At 46.2% G+C, this 23,396-nt stretch overlaps 1 protein-coding gene across 1 annotated transcript in view; it reads left to right on the forward strand.

Moving 5' to 3' along the window:
- The first annotated feature begins 4,726 nt into the window (after positions 1-4,726).
- TAF3 (TATA-box binding protein associated factor 3) overlaps positions 4,727-23,396 on the forward strand; it is a 115,603-nt gene continuing 96,933 nt past the window's right edge. Inside the window, exons 1-2 of the mRNA XM_083821316.1 lie at positions 4,727-5,013; positions 15,439-15,681. Of these exons, the coding sequence (XP_083677442.1) occupies positions 4,848-5,013; positions 15,439-15,681 (409 nt within the window). The 5' untranslated portion in view covers positions 4,727-4,847. The remainder of the gene's footprint in view (positions 5,014-15,438; positions 15,682-23,396) is intronic.

A 23,396-nucleotide genomic window follows, 5' to 3' on the forward strand; every position in this document is an offset into this window, starting at 1 on the left:
CTGCTGATGCAGTGTAAGAACACCCCCTGCCTGGCCCTGCCCACCTGGCTTTGCCCAGTCTGACTGGGAATGCAGAGTGGGTAGGAGGCTTGTGGGGGTCAGCAGGGATCCATTTCTCACACACCAGATGATGTGCGCGTGTAACACTGTGCATGAAAATGTTGGTCTGTTCGAAACTCGTTGGCAAATTGGGAATTGCTTGAAGGGGCCCATGGCTGGAGGAACTCCCCGGTGCAGCAGCAGTATACCAGGGCACCCTGAAGAAGTAAAACAATCCTCCTGCCTTCTCCATCCTCTCCAGTTGTTCCCTTCTTTGTCCCTCATACGTCATGTCCTTCAATTCGGCTCTGATAAGGAAATCCCTTCTATATCCACCAGCCTGCTTTCCCTCCCTACCCTTTCCAAGACACAACAAAGTGGCTAGCACGCAGCCTGGGTCAAGCCCGTGTTCCTGCTGCAGGCCCTGGGGTGTCCCCATCTTTTTGTGCCACCCTCGACCAGCAGGCTGGGTTTCTGCCAAGGCTGCTGGACCTGCTCCTGTGTAGCACGTTCTGCCTTGTGCTTTGGTTCAGCATTTTCAGGACTATCTGTTCTCTGTTTCTGAGATGATAGGTAAAGGTTAATGCATATGTATATGAAGTAAAGATTCTAATCTCCTTTTGTTTGAGTAACAGCATTTGATTTTACAATTCAGGCACTTCGGCCCTAACATCCTCTGACTTTGCAATCATTGGGGTGGATACACCAGCTCTGCATCAAAATTTCTGACCTACTGTGGTGCATTATATGCTCGTAGGTACCAAAGGAGTAGCATGTCCACAGAATAAAGTTCTTCCCAATTCCTTGAATCCCGTGTTAATTCCCTTAAGAATACTTGTGAAATTTTGAACAGGTGAGCTGTGCATTTGCAGCTTCTTAAAACACTCAAAAAAAAAATTTAGAAGATTGGAAATGTCAGTTCAAAACTCCCCAAAGCTGCTTGAAGAGAGCGAGCAAAGAACATTCCCTGTCTTGATAAATGATGAACTGACAGAGTTTGTCATCAGTCTCGCTCCCCTCTCCCTAGGTTGCAGGCTTGAGAGGTGCCTGACCCGAGAGACTAGACTGTTTATTGACTAATTAGCACACTACTAATTATCTAATAAATCAAGGAGTAATTCACGAACTAATTAACTTCTGGTAATACAACACTGTTATTTACAATTCCGTGCTTCACACTCGGATTACTTACACACAATGAGTTACAGTTCAGTGTTTGTGTTAGTGTCTATCCAAGCAGTATCATATAACACTCCCATTGCTCCTCACTCCACCCCTCGCACCACTAAATAACTATTATTTTTGTTTCTGGATCCTCCTTCCCACCACCACCGTTTCATCCTTTCCCTGCCCTCTCTTTTTCCGAAATAAACAACTCACCCATAAAGACTTTCCTCATTGTTCCCAGATTTGCTATAACTGGTGCCCAAATCCGTTATTGTTCTATTCCCCAAAAGATCCCCCAAAATCAAATATTTGGCTTATGTTGGGTGCATAGTGTTTGTGTTACACACTTTCTACTTCAGACCTGTTTCCCTCATGAAATTCAAGCACTTTCTTATCTTACATTCAAGAATCCACATATCGCAGCAAGGTTGCATGCTTTTTCACACTCACTGTGCTCATCCTGCTCTCTGCTGTTTGATTAAAAGTCATTGGCTTTAATTAAGTAATTAATTTATTTATTTTTATTTACTTTTGATAGTGTCCTAGTTCCCTGGCTATGCCCTGTCTTGTTATCAGGGATGGCACTGGAGTGGGACCTCTTACCTGCAGACAAGCATACACAAGCGTGCTTTTACAGATGTTTGTTTGCTTGTTTTTGTGGTTCCACCCTGTGCAACAACCTGCAGTTCCAGAAGAGATTCACAAAACCATTTTCAATTACTGAAATTAGAAAGGGGAGGAGTGTAACAAGTCAGCCTTTTTTTTTTCTTCCTTGCAAGGGAGAAATAACCCTTACCAGTCTCCTGGCTTAAAAATCAATTTTGTTTTGAAGTGTCTTAAATCAGGCTCCTTCCCGTGTCCTTGAGAAGTCCCATCACTGTCAAAGGATTCTCTCTATTATATTAAAATTTCCCCTCTCATTTCTCGTTTCTTGCAGTGCAGGAATCCTGCAACTTCTATGGGAGCAGAGGAGGTTGCTCCAAAATCAACCTGATGCTGGGTTGGCAACATGTGTGATTTGTGTAGTAATGATATGTGGTGAAGCTGTGCAAAGGTGACGAGGTGGGACGTAGTAGCCCCAAACCACAACCTCCAAACCCAGTGACAAGCTGACAAGTTAGCATGAAGCCTAATTAAAGGGTTTCGCACATAAGTAAAGACTTAATGGCAAGGTTTGGACAGAAAACAACTGAGGTGTGTGGGTACAAAGCACCTGTGGACGTGTGAGGTTTCCCTGAGGGGAAACCTGGTGATGGAGAAGGCTGCAGAAAGGACTGACATCAGCTGTGAATGCCGTTCTCTGCCCAGCTGGAACAACAACAAAGCAATCAGAAAGGCCTTCATCTAGACTGTTTTGACCAAGATTTTCCTCATTTTTTTTTTTTTAAAAGACGAGCTTTGTTTCAGCTCCAGCCTTGTGTGGGCACAGGACCCAGCACTGCCCGCCCTTGGCCTGGCTGCTTTCAGCCAGGGATGAGGCCTGTGGAGGACAGAGGACAGAGAGGGGATACCGATATGGAACCCAACCCAGGGCATCATCAGCCTCGGGCGCAACTGGGTCCCCAAAACACCACCAGAAACCCACGTGCCCTCCCACTGCTGCAGCAAACCCCGCTTTCATTTTCTTTTCTTTTCAGGGAAGGAGGGGGATATCATAGAATCGTTAAGGTTGGAAAAGCCCTCCAAGATCATCTGATCCAACCATCCCCCTACCACCAATGTCACCCACAAAACCATATCCCTAAGCACCACGTCCAACCCTTCCTTGAACACCCCCAGGGACGGTGACACCACCACCTCCCTGGGCAACCCGTCCCAATGCCTGACTGCTCTTTCTGAGAAGAAAAGTCTCCTTATTTCCAACCTGAACCTCCCCTGGTGCCACTTGAGGCCATTCCCTCTGGTCCTATCACTAGTTATCTGTGAGAAGAGACCAACCCCCAGCTCCCCACACCTTCCTTTCAGGCAGTTGCAGAGAGCAATGAGGTCTCCCCTGAGCCTCCTCTTCTCCAGACTAAATAACCCCAGTTCCCTCAGCCGCTCCTCACAGGACTTGTGTTCCAGGCTCTTCACCAGCTTCGTAGCCCTTCTCTGGACACGCTTCAGGGTCTTAGTGTCCTTCTGGTTCCGTGGGGACTAAAGCTGAACACAGTTCAGTTACATATATCTTGGGGGGGGGGGGGGGGGGGCTCCAGACTGAGACTTGGCTCAGTCACAGAACGGCTGAGTCTGGAAGGGACCTCTGAAGATCATCTAGTCCAACCCCCCTGCCAAGCAGGATCACCTAGAACACATTGCACAGGATGACATCCAGGCGGGTTTTGAGTATCTCAAGGGATGGGGCATCCACAACCTCTCTGGGCAACCTGTTCCAATGCTCTGTCACCCTCACAGCAAAGAAATGCCCTCTCATATTCAGATAGAACCTCATATTCATATGCAGCCTCCCATACTCAGCCAGGAACTCATATTTAGCCTCTCGTATTCAGCCGGGACCTCATATTTAGCCTTTTTTATTCATCTGGAAACTCATATTTAGCCTCTCGTATTCAGCCTCCACCTCATCTTCAGCCTTTCATCTTCAGCCTCTCATATTCAGACAGGATCCTCATATTTAGCCCCTCATATTCAGCCTCGACCTCATATTTAGCCTGCTGTATTCAGCCCCCACCTCATATTCAGCCTCTCATATTTAGCCTCCCATATTCAATTCAGCCTCAACCTCACATTGAGCCTCTCATACTCAGCCTCTCATATTTAGCCTCCGCCTCATATTCACCCTCTCCTGTTCAATTCAGTCTCCCATATTCAGCCAGGACCTCATATTTAGCCCCTCATATTCAGCCTCCACTTCATCTTCAGCCTCTCACATCCACCTGGGACCTCATCTTCAGCCTCTCATACCCAACGCCTCCTCTCACATTCAGCCTCTCATATTCAATTCAGCCTCTCATATGCAGCCGGGACCTCATATTCAGCTTCTCACATTCATATTCAGCCTCTCATATTCAGCCAGGACCCTCATATTTAGCCTGTTGTATTCAGCCTCCACCTCATATTCAGCCTCTTATATTGAATTCAGCCTCGACCTCATATTCAGCCAGGACCTCATATTCAGTCTCTCATATTTAGCCTCTCATTTCAGCCTCTCGTATTCAGACGGGACCGCGTATTCGGATGGGACCTCGTATTTAGCCTCTCGTATTCAGCCAGAACCTCATATTTAGCCTCTCGTATTCAGCCTCGCCCTCACACTCAGCCTCCCACACCCCCTCCCTCCTCCCACATTCACCCTCTCCCACTCAATTCAGCCTCTCCTATTCACCCAGAACCTCACATCCCCCTCTCCCCTACTCAATACCCCCTCCCTACAGACCTCCCTTCACCCCTTTTCCCCCCATCGCCACCTTTTTACCCCCTAAATTCCACCTCCCCCCCCCCACCCCCGCCGAGCGCATCGAGCCTCTCCCTCCCTTCCCCGCTCGATGCGCTCGGCGCTGGAGCGGCGGCGCCTGGCGCGGGGCGGGCGGCGGGGAGAGGCGCAGCGCCAAGATGGCGGCGGCGGCGGCGGCGGGCCCGGCGTGAGGCGTCCGCGGCCCTCCCGGCCCGGGGAGCCGGGGGCAGGCGGGCGGGCGGCCGGCATGTGCGAGACCTACTCGCGGTGGCTGCTCCGGGTGTCGGTGGCGCAGATCTGCCAGGCCTTGGGGTGGGATTCGGTGCAGGTCTCGGCCTGCGACCTCCTCACCGACGTGCTGCAGCGGTACCTGCAGGGGCTGGGCCGGGGCTGCCACCGCTACTGCGAGCTGTGTGAGTGAGGGGACGGCCGGGGGTGGGGGTTTGGGGGGGGTGTCGGAGGGTTTTGGGGGGGGTTAGGGGGTGATGGGGAGGTTTTGGGGGTGATGGGGGGTGGTGGGGGGCTTGGGGAAGTGGGGGTGGGGTTTGGGGCGCTTAGGGGTGGTGATGGGGCGGTTGAGGGGGAGATGAGGGGATATGGGGGGAGATGGGGGGCTTGGGGTGGAGATGTGTGGAATTTAGGGGGTGATGGGGGGGTTTGGGGGGGTGATGGGGTGGGTTTGGGGGGTGATGGGGTGGGTTTGGGGGGTGATGAGGGGAATTTGAGGGTGATGAGGGGCTTGGGGTGGAGATGTGGGGAATTTGGGGGGGTTGTGAGGGTCTTGGGGTGGAGGTGAGGGGCTTGAGGGGGAGATGAGGGGAATTTGGGGGTGATGAGGGGATTTAGGGGGGAGATGAAGGGCTTGAAGGGGAGATGAGGGGATTTGGGGTGGTGTTTGGCGGGGTTGGAGAGCTAGGGGTGGTGATAGGGGGATCTGAGGGGGTGATGGGGAGGCTTTGGGTAGAGATGAGGGGCTTGGAGTGGTGAGCGGCGGGTTTAGGGAATTGATGAGGGGATTTTGGGGGTGGTAATGGGGGGTTTGGGGGGTTTATGGGAGCGATGGGAGACTTGGGGTGGTGCTGTGAGGTCTTGAGATGGTGATGGAGGGGTTTGGGAGGCTTGGGGTAGTAATTGGGGGGCTTGAGGTAGAGGTGGGTGTCTTGAGGTGGTTATGGGCAGGTTTGTGGGCTTGGGGGGTGATGGGGTGGTGACAGAGGAGCTTGGGGAGCGATGGAGGGGTTTGGGGGTCTTGGAGTGGTGACGGGGAGTTTGGGGGTAGTGCTGGGGGCAGGAGGCTGGGGAACGCTGTGGGGAGAGGGGCTGCGGGAAGGGAGGAGGTCAGCGCCGCTTGGATGTGGTCTGGGGGAGCAGGGGGTGGGCAAGGGGAGCTCCAGGGCACTGCAGGGGGTGGGCAGGGTCGGGCAAGGTGAGCCCCAGAGGTCCTTGCCCACCTCAGCTGCTCTGTGGTCCCCTGAAGGGAGGTGTTGGGCTGGTGTTGGGGGCTGTGGGGAGGAAGGCAGGAGAGTCGTAGAGGCACTAGGGTTGGAAAAGCCCTCCAAGATCATCTGGTCCAGCCGCTGTCGTACCACTAACGTCACCACCAAACCATGTCCCTAAGCACCACGTCCAACCTTTCCTTGAACACCCCCAGGGACGGTGACTCCATCACCTCCCTGGGCAACCCGTCCCAATGCCTGACTGCTCTTTCTGAGAAGAAATGTCTCCTCATTTCCAACCTGAACCTCCCCTGGCACAACTTGAGGCCATTCCCTCTGGTCCTATCGCTAGTTACCTGTGAGAAGAGGCCGACCCCCAGCTCCCCACACCTTCCTTTCAGGCAGTTGCAGAGAGCAATAAGGTCTGCCCTGAGCCTCCTCTGCTCCAGACCAAACACCCCCAGTTCCCACAGTAGGGCAGCCCTGGGGGCAGTGGAGGTAGGCGCAATCCTTTGGGGTCACAGGAAGGGCGACTGTGGGGTTGGAGGCTGTGGGGCAGTGCTGGAGGCCATGGGGAGGAAAGCTGTAGGGCGGCGTTGTAGGCTGTGGGGCTGGGAGCGGTGCTGGCAAGTTGTAGGGGGGATGGCTGTGGGGTGGGAGGCTGTGGGGAGTGTTGGTGGTTATGGGGCTAGGAGCAATATGGGGAGCTGTGCTTGTGGGGTCATGGGTGTACCTCTGTAGGGTGTCATTGGGCTGTGGTGCCTGGGGTGAGGGGTTAACGTGTATCAGGGCAGCCTGGGGTCCTATATGTGAGGCTGTGGGTGGGTGTACGAGGTAAGCAATGGTGCTGAGGGGCCAGGAACACGTCAGGGGCTATGGGGCCGCTGTGTGTGAGGGCAGGGATGGACCTAAGTGTTTTATGGGGGATTGATGGAGCTGTAGGAGAGAAGATGTGGGATGTGCGTGCAGGGGGAGTGATGGGGCTGCACGTGTAAGGGATGGGGGTACGTGTATGGCTAGAGGGAGGTGTGGGCTGGGTGTAACTTTGGTGCCCATGGTATGGGGTGAAAATCACCCCACGTGGATGCGGTGGAAGGGGTTTGACCAAGGGGACTGGCACCGACACCGCTGCTGAGTTGCTATCAGCAGAAGGAGCTGGAGTGAGGATGGGGGACCGGGTGCCCAGGGCCTTGCTGGATTTGGGGTGAGGCTATGCAGGGGGGGAACGGGGCCGCCAGCTCCGTTTCTGGGGTCTGGAAGGGGGAGTTCACACCAAGAGGGACAAAAGAAACAAGTGGGGTCCGTGTGAGTGTGTGGCAGCGGGGAGGGATGGGGAATAGGGCAACAAACAGTGCTGCTGGGTCTGGCAGTGGGACGGGGGGTGACGCTGCGAGTCCCTAAGGGTTGACCGGGTCCCCACAGGGCAGGATTTGAGGGAGGCAGGTGGCCCTACAGCGTGTCGGGGTGCTGGGGGGTCTGTAACACGTGTGGCAGAGGAAGGTGAGGGGATGCCCGGGGTACGGGAATGTGAGGAAGGGGGTGCCAGGATCCTGCTGGGTCCAGGAGGGCCAAGGGAAACCTTGTTGCCCTATTTTGTGGGGTGTATCGTGAGGGGGCTGCCAGTGCTGCTGTTGGATCTGTGGGGGTTGGAGCGGAGATAAATAAAGCGGGGTGTGCGCACGGGGAAAGGCTGGGGGGCGAGACTGTATGACAGCCTGCTTTTAAAACAGGGCTGCTCCTGCCTCCCAGGATCTTAAACGTGGTGGGGAGCCTTGGGGCTGCAGGATCGGTGCCGTCGGGGCGACGTTTTGGGGAGCCCTAAGAGCAGGTTGGGGTTGCTGCAGTGCTTTGCAAGGGGCGGCGTGTGGGAGGGACGAGGGCTGGCAGCTCTGAGCGGTGTCAGCTGCCCGTTTTGTCCGTGCTTCTGTCTGAGCCAGGGGGAAAGGGGGACATAAAATGAGGGCATCGGGGCTGCAGAGGTGGGAGGAATATTGACAGGGACGGGAGGAGTATCGGCGGCGCGGTGGATGCGGTATCACCGTCAGAGGAGCTGTGAAGGGCAGAGGCGTTGCTGGCTGCTTCTGCAGAGTGAATTCGGAGCAGAGACCCACAGGAGAGGAGCAGCCTGGGTCTGGAGCTGCTGCTGCCTGTGGTCCTGCCTCTCTCAGGGCAGAAGTCGCTGCCGCAGCGCTGATCCCAACGCCCCCATACCTGCCCTGCCTCGCTTCTTGCCCTCGGGCCGAGCACTGCCAGGGGAGCTGGGCTTTGGAGGGCCCTGGCGAGGCTGCTGCACACTTGGCACTCGAGGTCCAGGTCCAGTGGCTTTCCTCTTCCGAGCTTTCCGCTAATCTGGGGGAGAGCCGGGCAGCGTTTTTAAAAGTCGGATGTGAAGCGGTGTGCAGTGCCTGAGCCAAATAGGAGCTCTCTGTGAGGACATCACAGGAGACGGCACAGAGAGCTCGGAGCAGCGGGGCTACGGGTGAGAAAGGAGCTAGCCTGGGCTCGGCCAGAGCTGCCCCTTGCCCTGGGGTTGGTGTAAATTCTGGGCTGATGCTGTGTTGGTGGATCGGTGCTGGTGTAGGAGGTGAGCTGGGGAGCAGCATTGCCTCCCAGGCGCGCCTGACTCTGCCACAGGTACTGCAGCTCTTGTAACCCCGGGAGGAAAAGGTGCAGAGGCGGTGGAAATCCATCTTTGACCTTTTGTTGCTTGAGGAATTGGAAATACTCGGTGGGAGTCAGTGGAAATAAAATGTCCCCTCTTGCTCTGGGTGCCCCAAAAAGGGGGGAAGGAAATCTTTTTTCCCCTCTGTGCATGAAGAAGGAAGACACATCACACACATACGTGTATATGTGTAATTTAGTGAGGAGGGGAATATATTTTCATGTCAGCGATACAGGATTTCTTACATTCTCTCTCAAAATGATTCCTGCGTTTCTTTCTTTAAAAGGTTTGTGACAAGACCTCTTAACGCTCAGCTGATGTCTCACGGCTTCTTCAGAATCCTCTCCTTTCGCTCCTAAAATAAGTTACCGTACAAACCCAGCTCGGGATGAATGAGCAGAATTTTGCCATGGTTTTGCAGAAGTGGCATTAATTAAATCCCAATTGTAGCAGCCCCATTGTCGGCGCGTTATCTCGGAGTCAGACCGGTTGGGTTCGAGTTAGCAGGGTTGTCAGCTGGGGGGACGTAATCTTTGTATTCAAACGGGGATGGATTTACCCCGACGTAGCTGAGACCGTGTGGTATTGCTCTGAGAAGCATGTCATCGCTGCTCACGCGGTTTCTCAGCTCCGAAAGGAAGCGACGGCTTTCCCAGCTGTGTTAGATCTTTGTTCCAGCTGTTACATCCCATTAGGAGAGCTGCGTCCAGGATTTTCAGTGCTTTTCTGCTGTTGTTTCTTTGCATTTGCGGTAGCTGCGGTTGACGGGAGCTTCCGTGGCCGCGAATAGAAGGCAAAAGGATTTGCAAAGCGGCCTCGAGGGGTTTGATGCTGCGAAATGCCTCGGAATATCTGTGCTGGGGGCGGAGGAGAGGGGGAACTTACAGGGGGGATAGTAAGGGTTGCCTTCGTCTTGTGCTGTTTATTTTTGTTGAAAGCTTATGAGAGGAAATTATTCACTGTTCTGTGTGCTTCCCATACGTGGCTATACACTAAAATGTTTGGAACACGGTGCTGGGATATGTAATTAAGGCATCGGAGCTACCAAACAAGCTGACCTTGTGTGGTTTCTGAGAGCCAGGATGCCCGTTTTTACCCTCGTTATGTTTTAGGGAGAGGTTCCCTGCCGCGTGCTGCTACTTTTTGCACCCAGGGTCCACGGGGGCTCGCAAGAAGCGGCAGCGCAGGTGGGGCTTTGACTTAACCGCTGTGATTTCCTTGTTGTGCAGGGGTAACCATCCCGTGAAGGCAGCCTCGTTTGCTGTGAGTTTAGCTAACAGCTTGGCAGGAGAGCAGTTGGTCGTGGACGTGTAGAACGCGGCTTGTTCTGCCTCCCAGCCTCGCACAGCCAGTCCAAGAGTCCGGTTGCCACCGTGTTTGTGTGAGCAATGTTATTGATCGGACAGACGAGGACAGGAGTCGTGATCTCTGCCCCCAAAAGCCTGATTTTTTTTTTCTATTACGTTGCTTTAAAGAGCAACCGGATTGCTTAGCTTCAGTCACTGAGGACACTGGGGCATGTTGCAGCAGAGGTGTAAAGCTGTGTGAGGTAACAGAACACATTTACCCCTGGTTTTATAAACAGGACAAATTTAAATTGCACTCCTAGTTTTAGCAGCAGATAATGAACTACCTTGGAGGTGTTCTGGATGTAGAAGCGAGTTTTTCACCAGTCTTTCCCTGGATTTCCCATGCTGAACAAATCCTTGGATATGCTCTGGCTTCTTTCTGCTGAAATTTGCAGGAAGCAAAGATTAAAAGTTTGGTTTCGTATCACGTGAATATATTTTTTAAAGACTATTTTTATATGACCATGAAAGAATTTGTGAATATAATACCCATCTATTTTAACACATTAAATTTTTATATTAATAAAACATGTATTTATGAAGGCAGGGTGTGATCTGATGAGCACAACGTTGTCTTAGAAGGCGAAATGACAGATCTTGCAAAATGTTTTGCCAAGATAGAGCTGGCTCAAAAACTGCTCTAGTTTTCCTTGCGCTGTCTCCTGTAAAGGAAAACTGAACTTCGTTACGGCAAATCTCTGCTTTGGAGAGTGCCAACAGCAGGCTGATCTTTTCACTGGAATTAACGCAGCGGAGAGGATTGACCTGGCATCAGCCAAATTTACCGTGTAGATTTTTTCGTTTTTTACATACTTAGAAGAGTGAAATAATTTTAATAACCTCAATCAAATGATAGTAACCTCAACCAAAGCATTAGGTCTTGGTGCTCAGTTTCAGTGAGCTGATTCCATGCTCAGATGTTGAATGTTGTAACCAGTATCTGTTCAGGGCCTGTAACACTTGTTATAAGCGTACCTCTTCACATCCTGATAACCTTAAATTCTGTTGTTTTTAAACTAATTAACTTGCTGGCTACCAATGAAGGCCAACTTGATTTTTTTTTGCTTGACATTTATTACCAGGAAAAGGAGCAGACTCTGAGCAGCCGTAGCAAGAAATTTCTTTTGCCTGCTTGGTAAAACTACATTAATAAGGCTCTTTTTCCCCAGTTAAGTGCACTCAAACGAGGCGTTTATATCTACTAAATAATCTGCTGTGTGCTTCTGGCTGTTCCTGTGGATACTGGATTGAAGTGGTGAGTTGTCTGCCCGAGTTACCCAACTGTCAGCGCAGGTACAGCACAGTTTAATGCATGGCAGGGCCTTGCGACTTGCTGCAGCACAAGGAGTCTGTGAGGGAGCTGAGGAGCTGTACCTAAATAATCCCCTGCTTAAAAACGAAATAATCTCTCTTTGATACCAGCCATGAGGGTGAACGCTGAGCTATTTATAATAGGCTGCACGTGTTGCACGGGTAGTGACTCATGAGTTCTTCTCAATGCATTTATTACAGAGCTGCAGTTTCTCCCTGCTTAAAAAGAAAAAAAAAAATAGGCATGAAACCAAAAGCTCTCTGTCCTGTCCTTACTCACTCGTTAATTTTTCACTGACTGGCATGATCTTTGGGCCTCGGATGGGCAGGTGGAGGCAGGACAGAAGTAAGCCAGCCATCGGCCCTTCTTGAGGCTGAACTGATGGAAAGCACAGGAGTTTTCCCCCGTGCCAGCCCCTGTAGTTTCTTTGGACACCGTGGATAATCTGTCGGCTGGTTGGCCGTGGGGCCGAATTAACTGCAGGTGACACGGAGCAGCGGGGCTGAGGACTGGAAAACTGCCCGCCTGCCCTGGTTCTGCTGCTTCCCCGCAGCTCCCGTGCTGGTTTGGGATCCGCTTCTGCGTGCAGATCCCTCCTCGCCCGTTGTTCACTTGTGCATTATGAGGCCGAGGGTAAGGTGACTGCGTGGCCCTTCCTGCAGCTTCCTGACGAGCTGGTTTTGGGCTGAATGCACTTTATTCAGCTCTGCTGGTTGTCACAGCTGGATCAGTTTCAGAGTGCAGTTGCCGCTTAGGAGGACAGTACAGCCTAAAAGCTTGTGAGAACGATGCTCCCCTGGTTCCCTCTTCTTCGGGTAAGGAGGAGAGTTGTCTTGCTGCCTGAAGCATTCCCACCTGCTTCGTTCTCTTCCCAGTCCTGGAGAACGGGTATTATTTGAAGTGTTGTAACAGGGAGCAGCGTGAGGCTGGCACTTATTGGATTACTTATTTCACTGGAAGGCTTCAGCATCTGAATTTTTAAACTGAAGGTAGCACAAATATCTGAAGAATATTGAGACAAGTTCAGTATGTTCAAAATTAATTTTTTGGCATCATTAGCTCACGGAAAAAACCCTAAGACTCAGTAAAAGGCCAGGAGAGTTGCATGTTTGTCAGCATTCTCTTTCATGTGTCTGGCTTCTGCTATTTCAGTCACTTTTTTTATTGAACCAGACAGGGAAGAGAAATGTTACACGATTCAGATATAAGTATAAAGGCACAAGCTTGATTTTTTTTTTCATATTTGGTGAATCACCTTGTAGTTACATTTAATACATTTTTTTGTGCCGTGTGTACTTCCAGCTGATAAGTGTTTTGAAACCGAAACTTGTTTCTGTACGCCTTTCTCACCGAGGGTTGTCTCTTGAAAAGAAGAGGTGAAATGATCAGCGCTTTCGTCCCCGTGACAGGTTTCAGAAAGTTTTGAGCTTTTAAACAGTTTTACAACTTGTCATGACCTCTTTGGGTCGGAGATACAGAAAAATTAGACTTCTCTAGTTTGCTTTTTTTCATTAAAAAAAGGCATTTTTTATCTGTTACTCTCATCTTTTGAACCTGCTTTTTAATGATACAATTACTTAAATATTTTCATGCCTTAAACACTCATGCTAGTTGCTTCTCTGCCCCGTGTTCTTAGTAACCACTTGTAGGAAGAAATTGTTTTTAGCATTTATCACTTGCTACTCATGTCAGTTTGTTTTTTGGAGGTTGAAAAGATCACACACAGAACTAGAAAAGGACCTTCTTGTATCACAGCCATAAACTGGACTAAACCTTCACCCCAAGCACGTGGCAGTGCTGGTGGCAAGAGGCCCTCACTGAACAGAGCTCTCGAAATGCTGTTGTGAAGCCCTGCCATGAGGCAGGTGTTGTGTCTTGCAGTCCTTGGTGCATTTTGCACCAAATGTGGCCCAGACATCTGGCTGGGGAACTTTTGCAACATTTTCCTTGCCTGTGGGCTTGGTTTTTCTCCCAAGACAGGGTGGACACAAGCATGGGGTGCACCCACGTCTGTTGGTGTGCTCTCCGGGTCTAGGCGATGCCTACCTGGGTGAGAGTGCTGAGGCTTGCTATGGACCATCCCTGTCCTGCTAATCACCCAGCCAGGCACTTCAGGAGCATCCAGGGAATAAACGCGCTCTAATTCCGAGCTTGTTGGAAAGTTTTCCCTGGAGATTTCGTTTTAGCTGGCTGTCCAACTTGTACCCGTTAGGTCTCGACACTTTAGCAAGTGGTTCGGGAAGTTCAAAGGTATCTGCGTTGTCTGAAGATCACTAAAAATGACAACACAAATTTTCTTATCCATGTCAACTGGGTTTATTTTTTTAATAAATAAAACACTCTTCTGTCAAATGCCCAATGGCTACAGGGATCTCAAAACTGCCCGAAAGTGTCAATAGCCTTAATTACATTTGTGTGAGATTCCAGATTTCTGTCCCTAGAGTCTGCAGGGGAAATTAGTATTGCACTCGTACTGGATATCATACAAACACAAAATACGAGATGATTCTTGTTGTGCAGAGTTCCCGTTCTGAATACAGACAAAAGAGGTGATAACTTAGTCTGATCTCCATTTTAGCTGTGGAGAGAATTGAAACACCAGCAACTTGCCCAGAGTCACACAAGAGGCCTGTGTTGTAGAGCCGAGAATCAAAGCCATAATCTGAGTATTACCCTTATCTTCACCGCGAGACTAAGAAGAGAAATTCTAGAACAAAATTCTTATTTTCTGAATGTACCTGCAGGCATAAATTGGCTGGGGGCTTGAATTCATCCAGTGAAGTGAGAACCAGCCCTGCTTTGGCTTCCAGATAAATCAACAGGAGATTAGGTTCGAGGAAGAACAAAAGAGCATCCCCCCGACCCAGTTCTCCAAGGCTGGGGCTTCTGATCCTGCATTCACAATGGTCATTGTCTTCCTGCAGTAAGCACGGGCTGCTTTTCCATAGTGACTTGAAAAACTAAATCCCAGCTTATTATCCTGTAGGAATACAATATCTTTGTAAGCCAACTGTATATAACTTTAGTAATTCAGAATAGTTTTATAGAATTTAAAAAAACATGTTTGAGGTCTAAGGCATCTTCATTATTATGATTATAAGAAGTTAGGATGAGGCTCAAAGTGGTGCCTTAGGTACCGAGGCCAGGTGCCCAGTTCTCCCTCTGGAGGCCTTTGGAGGAATTGCCCTCTGTCTGCTCAGAGAAACTGAGGCACTTGGAGGGCTTCTGGGCTGTATAACTTAAATCTGATCTTAATTACATGTGTGGAACAGACTGCTTCCTGTATTGGATTGTTTCGGAGATTGTGTAAAAGAATAGTGTAAGAATTCATCGTGTTTTTCATAAGGAAAAGATTTTTGCTCTAGAGTCTAATTTAAATCGCACCGCAGGAAATCAGTCCCTGAAAGTTAGAATAGGATGTTCTCTTCTCATCAGACCACTACGTGGTGTTGCTGTGTTTCATCTGGGAGGTATATCTAACTGGTAGGTAAAGTGACTCATAGTTTATGAAGCCGGTAGATTTCATCTGATGGAAAGATGCTATGTAAAGTATTTTTGTTATCGAGAGATAAATGAGATACCTTCTACTTTGCTACCTATGAACTACATTAGTGCAGCAAAATGGAATTGTTAATTTTCCAGATTGAAAAAAAAATAATCTTTGTTCTGTTACATGCTGGTAAAGGGGCACTTTCTGAATATTGAGGGCTTATTTTGTTTGTTTCAATGCACATTATGAAATAGAAAACTATTTTGAGTGGTGTTGCACGGTGTTGAGTGTTGCCAGGTAAAGCTGCCTTTTGCTGCTTCCTCGGTTTACTTGCAGTGTTTGTTGGCGTACAGTTCTTTAAAATGGTACGGGTTGAAACAAAAACACTTTTAAACAGGAGTACATTCTTAACCCGAAACTCTTCTATAGCCCAATGAACAGTAAACCTGGCAAAACTGAGGGTTGGTAACCTCTGTTACTGGTGGTGAGCAGTGGCAAGTTGTAATCTCTGAGCACAGATCTTCCCGTTAATTTTTTTTAACTGGATTTTTACAACAACATCATTCTCTTGTATTTTTTTTCATTACAGATGGCCGCACAGATCCAATTTTGGATGATGTAGGGGATGCCTTCAAGCTTATGGGGGTTAACCTGCATGAGCTAGAAGATTACATACACAATATCGAACCGGTGACTTTCGCGCACCAAATCCCTTCGTTTCCCGTCAGCAAGAACAATGTCCTACAGTTTCCCCAGCCTGGGAGTAAAGATGCAGAAGAAAGAAAAGACTACATCCCTGACTATATGCCACCTATCGTCTCCTCTCAAGAAGGTGCAGAATTGATCATTTGCTTTTAAGTTTTAGTTCCCATGTGTTTGCATATTTGTTTGCATCGTTGAGCTGTTCAAGCTGTGCTGCCTGCAGTAGTCACTAGGAATTACATAGGCATAGATGACGTTAAAACATGGTTAAAAAGAGGTAATAGTGCTGTGGCAAAAGCTTGTTTTCCACTATTATTTTACGTGCCACGGAGATTAACTGGTGTCAAAGTACGCCATATACACGTTCCTATAATACACGTTCCTATAACGCATTTAAATTCTCTGATGACCATAGAAATTAATGCTTTACACTTACTCATATATGTTAGACTCGTGTCTTACACATAGTGCATGAGCTTGCGTAATTTGGTAAAGGCAGAAAAGGGAAGGTTGGCAAGACCTGCACAGGATTCCCAGCTCCTGACAGCTGTTTTTTCTTCTGTTGAACAAATTTAACAACAACAACAGAAGTCCAACCTTCCAGTTAAAATGAAGTCAGATTTAAAATAAGAAGTAAGAGTCGTTTAGAGGCACAGTGCTTGCTTCTGATTCTCTTTGCCGATGTTGACTGGTATTTTATCATCACTATTCCAAGTGTTCTCTTTTCCTTTTCTGTATTAAAAGTCCTGCACAGGGGCTAAGGATCACTGTAACAGTGAAACCAACTATAGAAATGCGACAAGCTGCAGTTAACCTAAGAATTTTATCAGCAGCAGTGGAAAAGGCAAAATCTTTTTTCCTATTTTTTTAACTGTATGAAACTTGATTGCTAACTAATAAGATAAATGTTTAAGAACTTTGACCTAGTCCAACTTTCTCTTTGAATAGTGAACATCCTGCACTTGTGCTTTCTGAGGAAACGTATGTAAGTTTGTGGCTTGGGTACAAAAATGCCAGGCAGAAGAACGTTCTTTCCTGAAAGAGTATATAACAAACCGACACAATTCTCAAAATATTTGTTTCATTTAAAATTTCTGTGGGGACAGAATGGATATCGTGCTCTATTATGCCTGTTGTTCTTTTTGAAGAGCTTAGATCTCAAATTTTGAACGCTGAAATATGTGCAAATTTCTGCCCAGTGTAAAGATGAACATAAATGACATCGCCTTGTTGGTAAGATGAAATGTGTGCCATGCCACTACAAATGTTGCGTGGGGCAGTTTTTCCGTGATTACTAAGCAGTATCTTCAATCTTGCATACGTCATGTCCAGATAGCATTACTAGGTGCTTCAGTTAGTCGAAGTGAAATTATTGTTGGGAAACAGCTATCAGAAGTGTAAACGAATGTCAGATAGGATGGTTTCAGTGCGTGCAGTTGTTCGGAAAAAATACTCCATTTCCAGTAACAATTGGAGGACTTAATTACGCTGATGAGTGTTTCTGAAGCTCTATGCCTGACTTTTCTGTTTTCTCTAACTATGTATTCTATGCAATTATTTTATAGATCAATAGCATTTTAATGGCTCTTGCCTTCATACAACGCAGGAAGTAAAAATGCTGTTCAAAGCAGAAATACTTTCTTGAATTGGTAAGGAGATACTAAAATCTCGCCTTTGTGGAGTTGATTAAAAGGATTGCTTTTAAAACCTAACAACGAGCTCTCTTAAACCAGGAAGAGACAGGCACAATGTAAATATCATATACGTAGACAGCATTAATAAGGGAAAAGTATAGAAGACGACTTTGAAAAGTGACCAAGGATTTTAGCTGTACCGTTCTGGCTACCTTCTTGATATGCATTTAGTCTGATTTTTCAGGAGGTAAACGAACACCGTTCTGTCACAGCAATCCAGCTTCTTTGAAGTGTAACAAGTTACCCAGCAGTTTTGCATTTTGGGTTTTTCATTTGGAAAATCATACTTCTAAAAGTACGCGAGGAAGATCAAATCCAAAAAGGCTCAAAGCAGTTGTAGACAAATATCTGGACACAGGGAGAAAGAGATGAGAGGGAGCATTACAGATTCAGTCTGGCTATACATGACATAAAAAGCAAGAGTAAAAATTGAAATGGGGACAGTTGTGCTTTTTTTTTGTATGTAACTTTTTATACTCTCTCTCTCTTGCAAGTTAGATCCAGGAGTTAGATTTTAGCACTCCTTATAAATAATGTATGAATCCTTTTAACACCCGAAGCAAGAAGATATCATTTCCAAAGTTGGATGAGAACCAGGAAAACTTCTAATGCCTAAGGCTAGTGTATCAGAGGACCTATAGACACAACTTCAGGGAAAAGAATACTTTTTTTTTTAAATAGAAATTTAAAGCAAGCATTAAATATGACTGCTGAATGCAGGTTTGTTACAGTTGATGTAAAATACTTACAGTTGAGAACACTTTAATTTTGAATTAGGTGTTTTTTGAAGGTGCTATTTGTAATTTTGTGCTTGATGTATTTTTTTTGGAAGGGGTGAGGTGTATCAAGAAATTGTTTTATACACTTTGTTGTATTTTACTCTGAGTAAAATTTGGAAGAAAAACATACTTTTACAGGTTAGGGGAATGCATTGCACGAACACTGAAGAACTGCAGAAACTGGTTGAATAGTTTACAGATCTTTATAGAAGTAACAAAACCCTGTTATTACTAAGGTTATGCAGTTCATAATATTTGCGTTGCTTTGAGTATGCAGTAAAGATAACGAGCCCGTAACGAAGGCTTCGATCACATTATGATGTGTAACGTAAATCTTTCAGTCAGTTAAAGGAACTATCAGGAAAATGTCCCATTTGATATGGAAGCCTAGAGCTCAGCTCATGTTATGAATATTTATTTACTGATATGATTCAAGTATCGCTAGTGCTGATATATTTTAGTAATAATAGCCACGATGGCCTAAGGGTAGGACCAAAAAAGAGGTTTATTGGGAGAGGTAATATCATTTAGTTTTATCAGTTGATCCAATTAAAAGTATTATCTCAGTGACAAAGTCACTTCGTAGGTAATTCTAGCTAGATGCTTTAGTAATATGAAGAGTTTTTTAATTGTTTGCTTAAATAAACAAACTGGTTTAAATAAAAACCAGTGTTCAGTATGCACCATGACCAGTAGGTGCTGCTAATCCCCTTCTCAAAAGTCCTCCTGTTCTGCGTGTGTAACTAACTTCTTATTTCCACCTACTCTAGAAGTGGCGGTTTTGTGTTCAGCGCATGCAGTCTACCCAGCAGTTTGTGTGATGTCTTAGTTATCATTGCCAAAGACTTGATAAGAGCAAAAAGTCCTGTCCAGCCTGAGCAAAGCCGTTTCCTTTGTGTCTGCTCAATAGTAAGAAATGCTGAAACAGCTCTCTGACTGATTTCTGAAGTTGTGGGGGAAGGTGATGACGGCAAATAGGTTTTCACCATCTCTAATTTGTATCTCTTGGAAGTTTAGTTCAGTGGCAGAAGTTTTGTTCCAAGAAAGCAGAAAACGTTTTCTTGCTTCAAACTAGAAGCGCCTCATTTCAGTAACTTGCACTAACTAGATGAACTGGTACACGATCCAAATGCTTGCACTGCAAGGATCTGCATATGAAATTATATATTTTAGAAAACAATCTGATCCAGTATTGCCATGGCAAATGTTGTTTTTTAGCAGTATTTCTTACAAAGGACACTGAAGGGATAATTTTATGCCAATGTATCATGATGTTCGCAGCCTGCCGATTTTTAATTAGTCTCCTTTTTGTTTTTTCAGAGTTATTTTAGCGCTGTTGTCACTAAAATGTCATGGTAAACTTGTAAGACAGATTATAGAAGGAGAAAAAAATAAATTAGTTGCAAAACATGATGGTCATGCTTTATTCCTCGTGCTTTAATGTGAAAGAACATAAGTTTTGCAATAATACATCAACTTCATAGAATTTGTTGATTTCATTTGAAGCAAAACAGTACGGAGTTAAAACTAGGCCAGCTGAGAAAGCCCAGATACTTTACCACAGCTAATAATAATCAGTATTACATTTATTCTGTGATAGTGTTTAGAGCCCTGGATCCCAGTGCTTTAACAACATGTGTAGTTCTCCATAGTTGAAAAGGAAAGTGTGAATCCTACATGTGCTGTGGTAACATTGATTTTTAGCTTTGTGGAATCAATTTCTATCTGTGCTTGCTGCATTACCACATTATTAATAATAATAATACATTGTTTAAAAAAAAAAACAAAACCAATTTGTCCTCTGCTTTCATTTTTTGGCTTTGTGAAGTGGCTGGTAGTCCTTCCCTGCATCTCTCGTTGGGAGACTGAAGGAAACATGTTGTTTCTGTGCGTGTAATACTAATCATAGTCTGTTATATTTGCATTAGACCCTAATTCTTCTCTTGCACTTAATCATGTTGGGGTACATCAGAAGGATATGAGGGAAAAGTTATGAGAGTCTCTTCTCAATATGTGAGATCTATTTTACAGGGATACAGGCAGTTTTTAGGGAGTCAAACAATCACTCCCACCTTGTAGAAGTTCGGCTTCTTTCCCTTAGAGATCATCTGGAAACAAATGTAATTTGCACTGGGTATTAAGTTTTGTGGTCTCTTATTCTTGATAATGTGTGTTCAGGCACTTGGCATTGTATTTCTGATCGTTGAGTCAGGACCGGTTCTTGGCATGCTGTACAAATTTGGATTTATTTATAGCCTTTTCTGTCAGAGCATTTTATTTCCCTGGCAGATCAAAGCATACAATTGTTGATCTCCTTACAGTCCTGCTTTGCCCCCCCTTTGCTGTTGATGCGATGTTGGAACCCGTCACCCACCAAAGCCTGATGCTTGCAGCCACCTGGAAGCCTGGAAACCCAGCTGTCAAATTGCAGATCTTCTTAGAACATCTCTAGCTTTTCATACGGTGTTGGCTGCTAAAAATCACACTTGAATCGGTGACAATGAGTGGGATGATGCAAGGTCGGTGATCAAAACAATATTTTTGTGTCTGATATCTAGGACCTAGCGGTGCTGGATTTGTGATTGTGTAGAGCATTAAGCATCGCAGTGGCATAAAGCATTAGTGTCTAGCTCCGGTGGCTGGATATATCAGATTTTAAAACTGTCACTGGCCCCTCAGTCTAGCAGTGTCTTTTTTGGCCGTGGTCCAGAACTGAATGTAGCAAGGAGCTCAGACCAGCCTAACTTCAATCTCTGGTTTCCTCAAGGGTTAAACAAAGCCAATGCCTCTTTCTAAATTATCGTGCAGTGGGCTTAAAAAAGAATACTGGGATATCGACTTTGCCGTTTCGATAACTCGGGTCTTGCCGTCACTGTTTTTAAGCCTTTCTGCCTATCCCAAGATCGAGTTGAATCCCACGGACTAACTCTTCTCTGTTCTAACAGCTGCGCTGATGGTTTAAAATCAGCAATGATCTTTTCAGCAGAGCTTTCTCAGTACACTTGGCTAGGAAACCACCACCCATCAGCAAACAGGTACTGTGTAGCCAACTGGTTTGAAGACTTAAAACCCCCTGCTAGCTTGTGAACGCTTTGCTCCTGGCTGCTAACCGTGCCTGGTTGCTGAGCGTTGCAGGCTCCCTTTAGCCGTCCGTGCAACGTGCGAAGTGTTAGGCGCTGATTGCTTTTGTGCGAGTGAGTCTTCCTCCGTGCATCAGCCTAGCAAGGAAGAAGCAACAGGAGAAACAGGCAAAATGAGAAAGGCAGCCAAGCTTGAGATGCAGACGGAAGAAAGGCGTTGGGAAAGAGCCAATAGGAGAGGCAGGTTTCAAAGAAAAAGGAAAATATGAGACAGGAACAAAAAGTATACAGAAAATGTGCCCGGTTTAAATCTTGCCGTTAGACAGAAAAATAACTCTTAGAGAGCGCGTGGTGATAAAGCTGTAATTGGGAAGACAGCTGTATCTTTACCTTTTCTTAAGCACTAGTATCATAATCTAAAGCATAATTTCCACTGAAATGCTGCAAGAAAGGATTTAATGAGGAAAATTTAAAGAAAAAAAAGCTTACAGTGTCAAGCTAAATAGGCTTTCACTGAAGAGCTTCAGTTAATTTGCAGCATTTGGGGGAAAAAAATCAATGTAATAAGCACCATAGTAAAACTTTATCCATGGCAGAAAACCAGTCATGTAGCTGGGATCTGTAGAAGATGTAGACAGAGGCAGACACTATTTTATATTCTGTGGGGGGTTAGTACCTAACTTTCCTTAATCATTCATGTCTTGGGAAAAAAAATCTCTTTTTTGCAGGAAGGAAATTGGCTGCTGGAAGCGGGGAAGGGAGGAAATGAATTAAAAGTGTTTGCATTGTTTTTTAGAGAGGGGGGAAATCTTCATCTTAGCTTGTGACGATTTTTCATGGTTTTACTTTTTTTTTTTTTATATATACATATACGTTTTGTCCTTGAAAACAAATAAACCAGTCTGGAACCTGGCTATACCTGGGTAGCAAAATCAGAAGAAATAATTTATAAAGATGCTGACTCCAATTTTTTAAAAGGAGTAACAAGAAGTTAGCAGTGCTAACAATAAAGGTGCAGCATTGGGAAAATTCATTTTGTTTAGTTTCTTTAGCTATCAGAGTTTTACTTGCTGCGTATGGCAGATGAAAAGTCATGTTAACTGCTTTTCTTCAAGGGGACATCATCCCTTTAAAGTCGTCTCACAAAGATTTTTCTGTTTTTTTCAGACCTGTTTAGATAACTTACAAGTTGTTAGCGATGCTTAGGGATTCAAAATAAAAACTGCACAATGCAGATGTTGCTTCTTAAAAGCCAGCCCTTCGCAGTAAATGATTTACATTGAATTGGAATAAAAGTCACGGGTTCTTTCAGTGGATTGTGATGTGCAAATTGCAGTTTGGGCTATAAGAAAACTGAAGGAGAAAGCAGAACTTTATGATAAAAGGATTCTGTTGTCTCATGTATTTTGAACAGAAACGCTGTCACGATTTTCATTTCCCGGCGATCTTTTTTGCAGCAAAACTTTTGTCACTTGACTTGTCACGTCAGATCACTTTTTTCCCTTTTCTGACAATGTGTGACTGTGTTTGGAGCCTGCGTGGCTTCCTGCACTGCCTACTGCCACTATACTTGAGGATTTTGTTTCATCTGGATCATCGGACACCTTTGTGCCTTTGAAAGCATGAGTTTCAAATTAGGTTATCGCCTGGTAGCTGCGTTACTGTTCTTGAGCCTTTCAGACTCTCCCTTACTGCACTGAGTATTTTCGGTGGCTCTAGGGGAGGGGGTGGGAAATGGAAAGTCTAGCGGCTGTTTAGAGCAGGATAGGGGAGCAACAGGCTGGTTTGAAGGGCTGACCTTGTAACTTTAATATTTTTGGTGCTTTTTCTTCATGCAGGAACCTTTCCTATTTCTCTTCTCATCGATGTTATTTATTTCTCTTCGACTTTTGTCACTGAGCATATGTTATCTTAATGAAAATGTTAGCCGGTAATTACCAACACATGCCCTTTAAAAAACAAATAAAAATTATTTTAGCTACTGGGATCAAGCCCGTAAATTTGCTTGTTACCCCCTTGCCTAGGTATTTGTGCCCGGCTTTCAGAGAAGCTGCTCATAACCCACGCAAGCCTTAATTTTGTACTCTTATTAGAGAATCGTTTGGGTTAGGACATAGAAGATGGTGGTTTTTATACGGTGAGATCTTGCACATCTCTCTGATTTTGAAAAAATGAGGCCCGAAGCAATGCCAGTGTCCTTGTGCTACTGATTAACTTCTGCGTGGATGTGGGGAAGGATCCACGCGTTGGGTTCAGAAGTCATCCTTCCAGTGGTTGTTGGAATAACTCTAT

The sequence above is a fragment of the Anser anser genome, assembly GCF_964211835.1.
Source record: "Anser anser genome assembly, chromosome: 1".
Lineage (NCBI taxonomy): Eukaryota > Metazoa > Chordata > Aves > Anseriformes > Anatidae > Anser > Anser anser.